This window comes from Equus quagga, chromosome 15 (assembly GCF_021613505.1).
Source record: "Equus quagga isolate Etosha38 chromosome 15, UCLA_HA_Equagga_1.0, whole genome shotgun sequence".
NCBI lineage: Eukaryota > Metazoa > Chordata > Mammalia > Perissodactyla > Equidae > Equus > Equus quagga.
The window spans coordinates 50,190,077-50,204,741 of record NC_060281.1 but is presented as its reverse complement, the minus strand read 5'-3'; the positions used below and the strand labels follow the sequence as shown (position 1 = coordinate 50,204,741).

The following is a 14,665-nucleotide window of genomic DNA, read 5'->3' as shown; positions in this document are numbered from 1 at the left end:
ATTCTGCCCCTTGATGGCATGACAGTTCCTTAATTCATCTTTTTTTGGTTCTCTGCTTCCTCCCCTGGCCCCTGGCATGCACCCTCTTCCCCTAGCTTCAAATAATAATAAAAAATCCTAGGAAGGAACTTTGACAGGCCTGGTTTGAGTCACATGCCCAGCCAGGCTAATCCCCATGAGCTGGGGATGATGGAGTGCTGTGATCAGCCGGGCCTGCGTCAGAAATCCACACCTTTGGAGGGAAGGGAGGTGCACACAGCCGACCACAATCACGTCATCTGAGTGAGTGGGAAACACTTCCCCAAAGAAACCTTGGCAGTTGGGAAGGGAACAGAGTGATCTGGAGGAGAAAAAAAGATCCAGGTAGACAAAACAACAGATGTCCACTGAAGGGACTTTGCTTCAAAATCCAAGCCAAGTTTGCATCTTCAATATCAAAGGAATTGAGAAGTGGAGGAAGTGGATTTGAGTCAGATAGTAAGAACTATACGTTTAGGGAAGTGAAGAGTCATTTGTCCAATAGCTCGAGCTGATTTGTAAGAATTACTGTAGGTAATTATCTATTTGTATATTCCTACCTCAGCTGATGTGTAAAAGGATTAAAGACTTAAGTGATTTAATAAGGAATACTAGGTTCATATGTTTGAATATGTATTTTTCTAGGGAAAAAATCTTTTGTATTTATTTTTTCCCCAGCTTTATTGAGATATAATTGACATAGAACATTGTATAAGTTTAAGGTGTACAACATGATGATTTGATACATGTATATAACATGTATATATTATGAAAGAATTACCACAATAAGATTAGGTAACACATCCATCCCCTCATGTAATTGCGTGTCGTTATTTTTAAGGCAATTTTAGTATGCTGGATTCCTTCCCCTCTGTCTGGTGAGACTGACTTTTAGCAGTTGTTGTTCTCATCAAGGAATGCTCCAGACTCACTCCTCTTAAAGATTCTATCTCTTTTAATACTGATTTCTAGTAATGCCTGAAGATATAGTTGATAAATAAATGACATTTCAACTTTTCGCAAAAAATTAATGAACTTAGAGATTGTAGAGGGAAAAATAATATATTGATCCAAAATATCCATTGTCAGAAAAACCTGGGCTATCAAAATAGCTAAAGTATTTAGCCACGGATTTTTTTAGTAATTTTTACTGTGAAGGATAACACCAGTGCAGAAAAATGTACTGCCTGATGGTATAACACAAAGTCAGCACTTGTAGGTACCAGCCAGGTCAAGAAAGAGAACCTTGTCAGCCTCTCAGGAGCCTGCTCTGTGCCTCCTTCCCCCCAACCCCCAACTCAGTCCCCTCAAAGGCATCTCTATCCTGACTTTTATGCTAATCATTTCCTGGCTTTTCTTCTTAGTTTTACCACCCAAACTTGCAGCCTTTCGACAGCTTAGTTTTGCCTGTTTTTTGGACCTTTCTAGAAATGGGATCGTATAATATGTACTCGTTGGATCTGGCTTCTTTGACTCAACATCATAATTGTTGTCCGTAATTATGTAATGAAGGCAGGGTGGGAACAGGCTGGAAAGTGCATCCTTTAGAGGACCAGATAGCAACTCCAACTAATCATAACCCTGTAAAGTTGTAGATTTTAGGTTATTATTTGAGTTCTTTGAGGGACCTTAGAGTCGTAATGAGACAGATGAAGTATTTATTAAGAACTCCAGCAGTTGGTCCCAGCTCCCCAAGAGGAACAATCCCTGTGCCGTTTTATGCCCTTCCAGGAAGGAATGTTTGTGCTGGCTGCATTCTCCAGGGCTGCTACAGGGCTCTCAGCCAGTCCTGCCCAGAAGTCCCCCTCTCACAGGCAGGACTTGACGCAGTGCTTCCAGCTGATGGAGTGGGTTTGCTAGAGTTGGCCTTAGAATTAAAGTAGGTATCTTTTTGATTGTATATTTGAGCATTTAGTATTTTCTTTACATGTTACTGGGAAGCCCCCATATGAATTTTAATAAATATGAACATTATGACCATACAACACTATATCTTAACATATTCAAAGGTCTGATAGAGCGTTTTTGTGAAAAAGGAAAGCTTTGTTTTAAATAATAGCTCATTACTGTCTAAGCAAACAATTTATGTTCATAGAATTATAAACTACAAATTGTGGCTGGCCCAACATAGAACATTCCTGCTCCTCTTCTAATGATTGGAAGCTTGGTACAGAAGGTATTAATAAATTAAGCTGATTGTCAAATGCTGACAATGTAATGTGTTCTCACATACACATAAGCCTTTTTAAAATTTTCACTTTTTCCCAGTTTTATTGAGATATACTTGACATGACACTAAGTTTAAGGTGTGATGCATGTTAAGAAACAAAACTCAGCTGAGTAAATTTAAAGATCAAGTTGGCTTTATTCAGTGATTCATGAATTGGGCAGCATCCCATCTGGCAAATAGAAAGGAGCTCTGAAGAACTGCATAGTCTGAAAGGCTTTTAAAGACAGAAAGGGGCAGGGACAAGGAGAAAAGAGATTACTACTGCTGACCAGGGAACTCCAGACTGACTGGGTAAAATTACGTTCCTGGGGAAGCTTGAAACTGCAGTCAGGTTAGGTATTAGGTTTTGGTTTGCTGATGTGGGCTTAGCACAAGTGGCTCCATTTGGGGCCTGTTGTCTCTCTCTCTCTTTTTTTTTTTTTTTTAACAATTTCCCCTTTCGATCAGACTCTCAGCTTGATTGAGAGATGTGATCAAAATTTAAGGCATTAGCTCCACTCCCAGCTCCCACTCTGAAGTGCTCAAGGTTTTTGTTCATCCTCCATGTGGTGTTCACAGGTCATGACATTTTTTGCTTAATCTCTGTGATACATTCACAGGCCATGACTTCAGAGTCATCATTTTTAAGTTGGTCATTCTCTTTGTTCCTTTGACATTCCAGTCTTCGGGAGATTATTCGCTTGGTGATGAATGGCTGCAAACATGCATTTAAAGCTTTTGTGAGAATAAAGCTTGCCGGGGGAACCACTGTGATTATTATAAGCAGGTAATTCCCCATATCAAACCTCAGAATACGCGATTAGAATCAGTACATGATTAGAATCTAATATTGACAGAGGTGCAAGCATAATTTTTCTGTCTACAATCACTCTCATCCTTCACCAATGATAATCACAGTGAAATCTATCTGTTTGCATTAAACTTGGCCTGATTATTTATATAAGTGCAGCCAGAATTGTGATTGGCCATATAAGCTCTTTTTAAGACTGCTTTGTTGGAACCTTGTAAGCAAAGTACCAGGCTGATTTTTCCAAGGGGCTTTACTGATTCTGTAAACTCAACCTTAGTTCCTTAAAACTGTCCGGTCACGTCTGAGTCTGTGCACGTCTCTCAAATATGACAGTTTAGTCACAGCCTTGCTAATATAACCAATATTTTTTCAATTCTGTCTTGTTACAAGGAGAGCAGATTCTTATCCAACTTATGTAAATAACTAACCATATTGCCATGAAAATAACACTCAAGATTTTCTGAATTCTGGAAGGATCAGGTGTGGAGAAAAGTATGTGTTTCATCTTTGTTTACGAAGGTATGCTTTACCAAATTGCTGTAGGTCTTAGATAGCTTAAGGGAAAAAGTTTCCTTAAGTCTGGAAAAGTAAAACATTAAAGAACTAGCAATGTTTCAAACAAATAGTCATAAAAGTCATAATCATCCTCCCCAGTTCGTTCAACCCTGTGTAATTAATACCTGTTCTGCTTGAGTCTGGTTTTTCCATTAGTTTCAGAAATTCTTACCCAGTTTGGTTTTATAATCTTAAAGTTGTCAGAAACCTGTGTTTGTCAAAGTTCTTTTCATAAATCTCCTCAAAGATGAAGCACTTTTGCAGGAACACTTTTGTAAAAACATCAGAATAAAAACAACTGTGAGAAAACTTAAAGATGCTCATTGTTAAAGATCTGATTAAAGAGTTGATTACAGTAGAATTGACAGGAAATGTGGTTATTTCTGTAATGTGCAGCATTTTAAGATAAGCAGAATTAGGACTGATAACATTATACTAGGGCATATCAGATTTTCAGGAATTTCGTGTAATTTCTGGAGCACTTATGACATATACCTGTACAAATACACCATAAATAAGGCTTAGTATTACTTCTTACTTGACAATGCTTCCCATATAATTTAACATATCAAATTAGCCTAATTAGTTTAACATCTCTTTTTATAAGGAGAGAAAACAAATCTTTTGAGATGTTCCAGGGGTCCTCTGGAAAATCCCCAAGTTAGTTAGAGGTCAAAAAGACTTCATTTAGAATTTGATTTGGGGCAGGTTTGTCAAAAATATAAAAAGATTTTAAAACACTTGGTCAAACAGGATCACAGGTCACTATGAAACAATACCTAGTTATCCATTTAACCATAGTGACAACTAAAGACTTCACAGGCAAATATAGAAGGTTGCATAGGCGTAAAAAAGGAAAACTTAACTCTTTTAATAGAGAAGACTCAGCTTTCTTAGATAATCAAAATACTTCATAAAGATAACACAGGAAATTATTTTGACAACACACAGAGCCTTTGTTTTTCTAGGCAGATTACTTAAATGGTAAAGAAAAACCTTTCACAATCTCTTATCAGGAGCAGACCAGTAGTCCAAGAAAACTTTGTCCTTTTATCAGATGAAAGAAAATTAAGTTCCAGTTTTACATGAGTACATTACTGATTTGAAATCTTAATTTTATAACCTTTATAATATATTCATATAATTTTACCCAAATTGATCACACAAAGTAAAATTCTCTATCTCTTTCTCTTTTCCCAACTTTGTATCTAATTTGTCCTTTATTCTCCTCTTTCCTGTTCTGAAGTAACCAGCCTCACTTTAGGATGAAATTACTTTCTTTTCCCTCAAAAAATGTATTTCCATTCTTCATAACTTTTCTTATTGAAAATACATATCCTGCTTTTCTTGCATACAGAGATGTTTTCTGTCTTATTATTTCTAGTAGCTTTAATTACATATATTAGAATTTTTAACCCTTAAAAACCTTAACTTTTAGTGAAAATAAAGAAATAAACAATTCTGAACTCTCTTTTACATTAGCATTCTGTGGAATGGTAAATTTAGAAATACATTTTATAATTTCTAGGACCATATGCTTTCCTGTAGTAACTTTTTCAGTGTGACGCAAAATGTGTTTACTAATAGACCCAAATATCTTTAGTCCTTCTGTAAGAGGAAGCCAAAAGTAGATAAATCTATATTCAAGAATTAATGTTTCAGTATTTTATCTTATTTGGCAATGATCTAGATATTCAATGAATTTAACTTATTTAATTTAACTTAGGAAAACTTTAAAGTTTCAGGTTACCAAAAAGATTTGGGGAAACTATTTAAAAAGTTCACCTAAAAAATCCTTATCCTATGTACGTCTATTCAATTTACTTATTCCTAGCAACTGTGTTTTGACTACCCACAAAAACCTCATGAGGCACTAGACAAAGTCAACCATTATCTCAAGCTTTTTTTTTGCTGACAAATTTTGTAAGAGATAACATGAACTCGTTTACCTTTAGTTACCTAGGTAGAATAAAAGTATTGTATTTAATGCTGATAACTCTAAAGACATACTTGTATTAATTAAACCAACAAACTTAAACTAGTTTTAATACAGGGTATTTTCCCAGATTACTTGAACCTGCAGTTCATTTGGGTTAGTTTCTGTCTTTCTGAGAATTCAGTTTATATGAGCACTTAATTTTCTTTAAGCCAATTAAATAGAGCTCTTTTACAAATTAATTATGGCAACAACATCTGGAAGTAGAAAGATGCCATACATCTACAACACGTGTGTAGACACACATAAACATACAGACAGACACGAACAGAGACCTTATGGCTTTTGTTTTTAAAATTGCTGCCGTGAATCAGGTACAATAATACAAAACTCACTAGTTATGAAAGAAGTTGGATCTAAGTTGTTTTTCTGATCTTAGTTTCAAATGACCTTTTCCCTGTTTGTTTTTCTTCTAATAAGAATTACCTCCCTGAAGTTTATACCTTGACATTTACATCTCAGGGGCACAGGGAAGGAATACAGGTTACAAACTTCTTAAGATAAATAGGGGACGTTTTGGGAATAATAAAAAGGGTTAGGTGAACTTTGAACTGACCCTAGAGCTGCATTTCTAGTTTTGCAGAGATTTGTAAGGTAAGGACAGTTGCTCTCATTTCCTCAAAGAAGTGGATTGCAGCCTAAATGATGTCATAGTTGATCCACCCGTCCAACTACAATATCCTTAATTTGCTGCTGCTGCTTTATTTTTTTCTATCAGGGAGAAGATTTCTAACGAAGATGGAAATCAAAAGATTTCTATGTTCTGGATTTAGAGCTCTTTGCCTTTGGAATGTTTTAGTAAACCGTTTCACAAAGCCTTCAGAAGGCTTTTCTTTCCCTCTGGGTACATAGTTTTATTTTAGCTTAGGGGAGAAGACCTAAAAAAAATTTGTATTAGGCTCTGAATATCAGCTGTGGTCACAAGTTCAGTCAGACCAGTGACCTCCCATCTTGTTTTCTGCCTTTTTATCTATCCACTAATCTCAGGAGGTAATCCCTTTACAGAAAAACTTTTGAGAATCCTCCCTGGGTTTAAGAAATTCTTTAAGTATGCCCGTTAGTTTGTCCTTTGCCTAAGGAGTGAAAGATATTTGAAGAGGATCGCATGAAGCCTCAGATGGTCTTATTTTAAAGGTAACTGTTTAATAGTCTCTTCAGAATGGAAAGGCTATTTGGATAAAAGGATTACAAGAATGAGTGCTCAAATAAAGGAGGATAGAGGGAAGCAGTAGGAATTACATCAGTCTTATCTTTTGTTTTAGGTACCTCTTGTGTCTTTAATTTTTTAAATTAGCCTTTTGCAACAAATCTTTCAATAAAGCTATTTTGGAATTTTCAAGCCTTTGGAAGCTTCTGAGTACCAATTAAAAGAGGTGTCTCATTCTGTTTGTTTAATTTGGGAGCCCTTGCTTTTAAATGCGCTTCTGAAGTGATCCTACCTAATTGGAACGTTCCTCATAGTGGCTATTGCAATTCTAGGTTGTAATTCTCCTGAGGACTGGCTGTGGTTTGATAGGGCCCCGGCTGCAAAATGGAGTGTAACCCACATTTTCTGTCTAACCATCTCTAGCTGCAGATAGGGGTGGAACCCACATTTCTGTCCAGCCATAGGACAGTTACCAAGCAAGACTCTCAGGACACAGTCAGATTTTGCTGTTTTTGTAGATATTTAGAGCTTCTGGGACCATAGTTCTTAGACATAAAATGAGCAAGTGTCCCAAAAGGTGGTGTGCTCAACTCTTTGTAATTTAAGAATTACATTTTTTAAATTATTTATTTATTTAGCTAAACCTTTGGGTCCCTCAGGACCAGACTAATACCTAAAAGGGACATGTCACTGGATCTTTTACAGTGTACCTCATTGCACAGAAATTTCTTTAGGTTAGCAGGTGGCCTAATGTCAATCTAATCCATTCGGTGACCAACTCACACTAACACGGGAGTCTTTGGGTTGGGTGGTGAGTGCTATAACAGCTTTGAAATGCTTGACTTGTGCCTACCAATTTTTGTGGCTGTTTGGCTTCTGAGATCCCCAATACGTTTATCTACACATACGTTGTTTATCTACACAAGACAAACCAAACAAACATGTGCGCCTTAACATATCAGTAGTAACCAAGGGATGTTACTATGGACTGGCCAAGAGAAGGCCTTGTGTGCACCAGCACCAGTTCCCATGGTGGAACCTTAGGCTTAGGAAAGGATTGACTCAGCACATCTCAACAAATGGGGTTGCAGACTGGGGTCTCCACATAAATGGGGAACTGAGATCTGCCACCGACAGTTCCCACATGGACCTAGGGACAGAATCAAAGCTGAGGGTATTGGGATATTGGGAACTGAACCGAGGGCTAGGGACTCAGGTTCTGGGTAGAACCATCCGCCTGCTCAAGCTGACTTGGTAAGCCCTGCGCTGGAAGGCCAATTAGATCAGGAGCTTGATGCAAAGAGAGTGGTGTTCAGAACCAAGAGGAGCTTACTCACCGCCTCTGGAAATGACAAGAAAGACAGTGAACCCAAAGGGCTGTGGAGTACCATGCCCGTGTTTCTTATTGTCTCTGAAGCCGTCAGAAGTCTCCTTAGGTGCCACCAAATCTATTAAAAAACAAAATTCAACTGAGTAAATTTAAAGATCAAATTGGCCTTTATTCAACGATTCATTAATCAGGGAGCATCCTATTTAACAAATAGAAAGGAGCTCCAAAGAGCTGCATAGAATGAAAGGCTGTTATAGACAGAAGGAGGCAGGGACTGGCATAAAGTAGATTATCTTATCTTTCTTTGGGGGATGGAAGGGTTCTATAAGGTGGATTATCTCACTACTGCTGACCAGGAAATTCCAGATGGACTGGTTAAGATTACATTCCTGGGGGGGGGTTGAGGCTGCAATGAGGTTAGAGTATTAGGTTTCAGTTGGGTGAAATGCACTTAGCACATGTGACTCCATTTTGGACCGGTTGTCTCTTTTCTAACAAACACAATGACCTGACTTACAGATATTGTGAAATGATTGCCATAAGTTTAGTTAACATCCATCATTCTCATCTAGATATAAAAAAAAAGAAGAAAAAGAAAAAATATATTCTTTTCCTTGTGATGAAAACTCAGGATTTGCTCTCTTAACAACTTCCAAATATAATAGACAGTAAAGTTAACTACAGTCATCATGTTGTACATTACATCCCTAGTACTTATTTATCTTATAACTGAAAGTTTGAACCTTTTTTTTTTTTTGCTATTGAGTTATTGAGTTCTTTATATATTTTGGATGTTAAACCTTTATCAGATATATGGTTTGCAAATATTTTTTTCCCACCTCATAGGTTCCCTTTTTGTTTGGCTGATCATTTCTTTTGCTGTGCAGCTTTTTAGTTTGATATAGTCCCACTTGTTTATTTTTTATTTCGTTGCTTGTGCTTTAGATATCATATCCACAAAGTCATTGCCGAGATCCAGGTCAAGGAGCTTTTTTCTGTTTTCTTCTAGGAGTATTTTGGTTTCCAGTCTTACATTCAAGTGTTTAATCTATTTGAGGTTAATCTTTGTGAGTGGTGTAAGGTAGGGTCTAGTTTCATTACACGTAAGCCTTTTGTTGGCGTTTCTGTATGTATACTCTGGCATTCTGTGTCTTTAGATGTAATTTTGCTTATTTATCCTCACTGAATATTTTACTCTGTCTTTTCCCAATGTCTTTGTATGTATGTTTACATACTTTCTTTTCCTTTTTCACACAACTTCACATACATCAGGTGTTTTGACGGCAATGGAGGCAATCACTGCTGCGGATTCTATCATGACTATCAGCTTCAGTATGCCTGGAATGTTGAGAGTATTATGGCTGAGTAGGAAGGTGGCTGCAAAGAGAATATAACATGTTCAGTTTGGTTGGGCCTTTGGTCTGTGTGTGCTACTAGGAGGGCTGAATGAATGGGAGCTGTCCAGTAAGCAGATCACCAATGACCTGCCCAGGGCTCGGGACCATTCTGTGAAGCTAGCTAGGACTGGGAGTGGTGACAGGGAGAGAACACTTTCTTATTCTTTGACGATCATCCTGGAGGTGTTCATCCCACAGGAGAAGAAAAAGCCAGCCTTGTAGAATTGTGGGCAAGGTAAAGTCATGTTTTGCAATGACTTGGGCACCTGTAACCTGATCAGGATCAGGAATGAAGAAAATATTTAGGGCACATGGAAGGAAAGGGATGGAAGAGTTGATATTTGTGTCTGTATGTCCTTTTTTGTGTGTAAGAGTGGATACATAGAAATTGGTGTATGGTAGCAATTTTGAAATACATGCATGCATATACAGTAAACTCTATTTTTTTGAATTGTGCCTACGTTTTTTGGCTGACACCAGAGATTCTATTTATTGATTGATTTCCTTTTCCCACCAAGAGTATCTTGCCACTGGTATCCATTATAATTCTTACAATATATGAAGTCAACTTAAAAATTAGCTATGTCATAAATAAAAAGGAAAATAATAGGCTTTCACTAACCAATAATTCATGATTTCTCAAATTATCCAAGTTTAGCTACCCACTGCCTCTTCTCTGTTAGGGCAATATGGTCCATAGCAAATTTTAAATGCCAGCGTAGTTTCACTCTACTTGTCAGAACTGTTATGGCAGCCTTCTGCTGTTATTGCTTGGGGGTATGCTCAGAAATTTAAGTACATTGTGGTATTTTTCCAAGCAAAACATAATTTAAGACAAATCTACTACCAAAAAATCACATATATTAGAGCAAAATAAAAATTATTTGGAGATTTCCCATATTGTTGCTCCCCTCTGTTGGTATTAATAGTTGAGAAATGACTGTGCCCTTGAAATCAACCTTCAGCCATTAGACCAAAGCCAGTAATAGCAACTAAGGCCCAGTGTTAAGAACTGCTGATTATATGACGCTTTCTGTTCCCTGTAGAGTTTGCATGAAATAAAGTAGGCAAGCAGGTGCACTTTGAGTACTTCTCCATGGCCTTGCAGGAGCAGTTCTTCGTGTTTCGAGATATGACTGTGCATGTGTTATCATGTTTACTTCTCTTTCTTGGGAATTAGACTTGACTTGTTTATCATGCTATATCAGCTGTCATATGCTTCATTCTTCCTTGAGTGAATTTATGTATACAACTACAGTTTTTAAGACTAGCATCGAAACAAAAAGTTTGAATGGTCAAATATTGAAGGCACATGTAACAGGTTTCTTTACACTAGAAGGTGGGCATAGTCTGCTGTATTTAAATATGCTCTCATCTCTATCAAAGTACTTTCTGAAAACACGTTTTGCACATTTAACCGTAAGGTTTCCCTTCTTTTGTGTGTTCCTAAGGACTACTGAGGGTATTTAGACAACTGGTTGGAAATGTATCTATTCTGGTATGTGTCCCATTCTATTTTCAAAGAAACCAGAATTTGTTACAAGTTTCAGAGAGAAAATCTGTATATGTAGCCACACTCTCAGTGCCCTGGAGTGTATTTACACCATTAGGAGTCTTAATTCCTTCTTTACTATCCTGTTTGTGGACTGAAAAAGCTAAGTAAGCATGGAGATAACACTTTCCTGTCCTGGGGGCAGAAATGTGTGAAAAGATGAAGGGTATTTAACCTCTTATGTCTACTGCTTCTGATTGTTGAGGCTGAGAAAATTCCGTAAAGCACTTTTCAGTAGAACTGTTCACCATATTAGAATCTCTCTTTTCCTTTGCAGACCTTCATGTGGCCTTTTTTAATATGCGTTTGAAACCGAGAGTTATGTGTAGAAGTTGAAAATGCCTGGAAGATTTCTGGTCTCTGTCACTCCTTTTCCTGCCTTTTTGCACCTCTGCCTGATTTGGATGATGTGACATTCAGCGGGACACCGTAACCGAAGTCGTTCTTCAACGAGACATCTGGCCAAAGATTGTGTAGTAATTCAAGATGGCGAGTCAACCGCCAGAAGATGCCGCAGAGTCTCAGGGGTCTGACGAGCTCGAGTGTAAGATCTGTTATAATCGATACAATCTGAAGCAGAGGAAACCCAAAGTGCTGGAGTGTTGTCACAGGGTGTGTGCCAAATGCCTCTACAAGATCATAGACTTTGGGGATTCCCCCCAAGGCGTCATCGTCTGTCCTTTCTGCAGGTTCGAGACGTGCCTGCCTGATGACGAAGTTAGTAGCCTGCCCGATGACAACAACATCCTTGTAAACTTGACTTGTGGAGGCAAAGGCAAGAAGTGCCTGCCAGAGAACCCCACCGAGCTGCTGCTGACCCCCAAGAGGCTGGCCTCTCTCGTCAGCCCTTCTCACACTTCCTCCAACTGCCTGGTTATCACCATCATGGAGGTGCAGAGAGAGAGCTCCCCGTCTCTGAGCTCCACTCCCGTGGTAGAATTTTACAGGCCTGCAAGTTTCGACTCTGTTACTACTGTGTCCCACAATTGGACTGTGTGGAACTGTACCTCCCTGCTGTTTCAGACATCCGTCCGGGTGTTAGTTTGGTTGCTAGGTTTGCTGTACTTCAGCTCCTTACCCTTGGGGATCTACTTACTGGTATCTAAGAAAGTCACCCTTGGGGTCGTCTTTGTCAGCCTCGTCCCTTCGAGCCTTGTTATTCTTATGGTGTATGGTTTTTGCCAGTGTGTTTGTCATGAATTTCTAGACTGTATGACACCTTCTTCTTAATCGATATGCAAACTAAGAATTTGACGTACATTTGACGTGTTTGAAGTTAGGTAATTGATCATTTATTTTCTTTTGTATTCTCTACGATTAGCGTCCATGACATTCGCAAAGCCATCGGCCATACGTTTGTAGTCTGTTTTCCATCAAAATGTTGACTCAGTTGGTTTTCCTGTATGCTGGAAGTAATAATGTTCATTTCTGCTTAGGTGTTAGCGAAGAAGAGGCAAAAATGTATGAGCTGGGCCCGCATGGAGCTCTTCTTGTGAGGCTTCCCAGAGAAAGAGCAGGATTTCACTCAGCTCTGCTGGACAGACTCCGGGGGCGAGGCGTGTTAGCCTACAGGAGAGGTCTTTGTGGAAGGTTAGGAAGGAACTGATTCCTCTTCTCATAATCAGTGATAGTCTAGGATGGAGGGTGGACACAAGAGGAGAATATTCCAAGACACGTCTGTTTGAAAGGGGTGCACCCCCCTCATTGTTGGAGCACCCCTGAGTCCTCTTCACGTGTTCTGTCTCTAAAGTTAATGTTGCTCTCTGTGGTCTGCTATCTGCTACTCCAGTTGAGGTGCTGGTTCCCTTTGCCCATGCTCCCTTGCCAGGAGGAAACTCGTCCTCATGCCCTTGTGTGGTTTCAATTGAATACCTGTTTTGCCGCACTACTAAAGAGAATTAAAAACACTGAGGAATTTGCATCACAGTAAACTCCATGACAGAATATGGCCACTTGTCTTTGAGACACACCCTTTCCTCCAGATTTATTTTCCTGTCTCCTCAGTCTTCTCCGAAATTCCCACAGAGCAGTTATTGTTCATGGAAATCTTCGTTTAAGTCTTTCCTTAAAACAGCTTAGTTTAGTTTTTTTTTTAAGCTGCGTTGTTCAACCAGCCCCACTCCTTATCCTGAATGAGGTTCCGTTTAAATTAGTTCTATAAGTTTATGAGGGTTTTATTTTTTCCTGTTGTGTTTTAAGTTCTATTATGGACTTATTTAACTTAATCCTAACAATTTTGGGGAAACTGCGGCCGTGGAAACCCAGAAACAATTATTGAGATGTCCTAGCTCACAGTTTGAAGGGCTGAGAGCCTCAGTATTTTGCTGTGCTGTCCTGAGTTGTCCCAAAACGTAATGGTTTCGGTTTATGTGCAAAACTGTGTCGCAGTAGGCCAGGCCAAAAGGTGGGCAAGAAACACACAAAGCTGACGCCCAGCTCGGAAAGACCCTTCAAGGAAGTAAAATGAAGGTGGCAGAGTGCAGCTTAACGTGTTGCAATCCCTGTTGTTTTTAAGACCGTTTTAAAATGGATTCAAGTTCTTACATGGTTTATTTCGGATAAAAGCATAAGCTTTGTGACTTGAGGTGGTGAACTTCTTTTCATGATGTAGGAGAAGCTGAATGTATATATTTATGAGAGAAATTGTTTAGCAGATTTTAGGTTTGAGGGAATAGAATATCCACAGAAACTAGGCCAAAAAAAAAAAAAGCTTTTTAGTCTCTAAAATCCATTACTGATGATTAACATTAAAATACTTATAACTCTTAGAAAGGGGCATTACTATGACTATTTAACTTGTTTGTGTTGAGACATTTATTTGTGATATAGTTACAGGGGACCCAGTTCCAATCTCCTTGTTCAGGAAAAATTAATACATTTCTAGAATAGTGGTTTGATTTTAATTGTATAACTAGTAACTTTGGGAATATGTACACCCAAGGTGAGTATGACGGGAATGTATATGTGGGATGTGGCCCAATGAGTTTAAGCCCCAAGATACAGCTAAATACATTTATGATTTCATAAAATCTAGTTTAGATAGTATTGTGAATGCAATTTCCAAAAATCCGTTTGTACTTAGAGTAAATATAATATTTAGGAGATGTTTTGTGGTTTGGATTTATATATTTATAAGGTTTTTAGAAATGTTCATTTTGTCTGAAATGTAACATCAGATAAACTGGTGACTTATCCTATGATGAGATTTCTAGAAAGCTCTGGACATGGGTACTATGTATTTTGCTTATTTGTAAAATGTCTGCAGTGCTAAATTTGTGTCTCTCTGTTTATTGTGATAGTCTTTTTAACAGCTGCCAGTTAAGTTAATTTGGTTTTAAAGAGTTTTAAATGTATGACAACAAAAAACTCTTCATGCTGTTGAATGAAGAAAGGACCGTGCTTCAATGTCTTATTCACTGTGATAATGTTTTGTTTGTCCATTAAATTGTTATTATTTCTAAACCAGAAGTTGTATTTCTCTCGTGGTTGAGATTTAGTTATTACTTTGGACCTCTATTAACGTTAGGTAACTGCAAGCGAGAGCTTTCAGAAACGTTGATTATGCTAATGCCTTGATCACATGCAGATCACACGACAAAGCTGATCGAACTTATCCCACTCCTGAAGGACCTCCATACTTTTTTTTAAAA

The 14,665-nt window shown here is 38.2% G+C and overlaps 1 protein-coding gene across 1 annotated transcript; it reads left to right on the top strand.

The window, feature by feature from the left end:
• The first annotated feature begins 11,300 nt into the window (after positions 1 to 11,300).
• RNF182 (ring finger protein 182) lies at positions 11,301 to 14,440 on the top strand. The gene has a single exon (XM_046640405.1). The coding sequence runs from the start codon at positions 11,502 to 11,504 to the stop codon at positions 12,243 to 12,245; it is 744 nt and encodes a 247-aa protein (XP_046496361.1). The 5' UTR covers positions 11,301 to 11,501; the 3' UTR covers positions 12,246 to 14,440.
• The last annotated feature ends 225 nt before the right edge of the window (positions 14,441 to 14,665 follow it).

Coding starts and splice junctions, on each gene's coding strand:
- RNF182 (XM_046640405.1), top strand. CDS start 11,502: ATGGCGAGTCAACCGCCAGAAGATGCCGCAGAGTCTCAGGGGTCTGAC.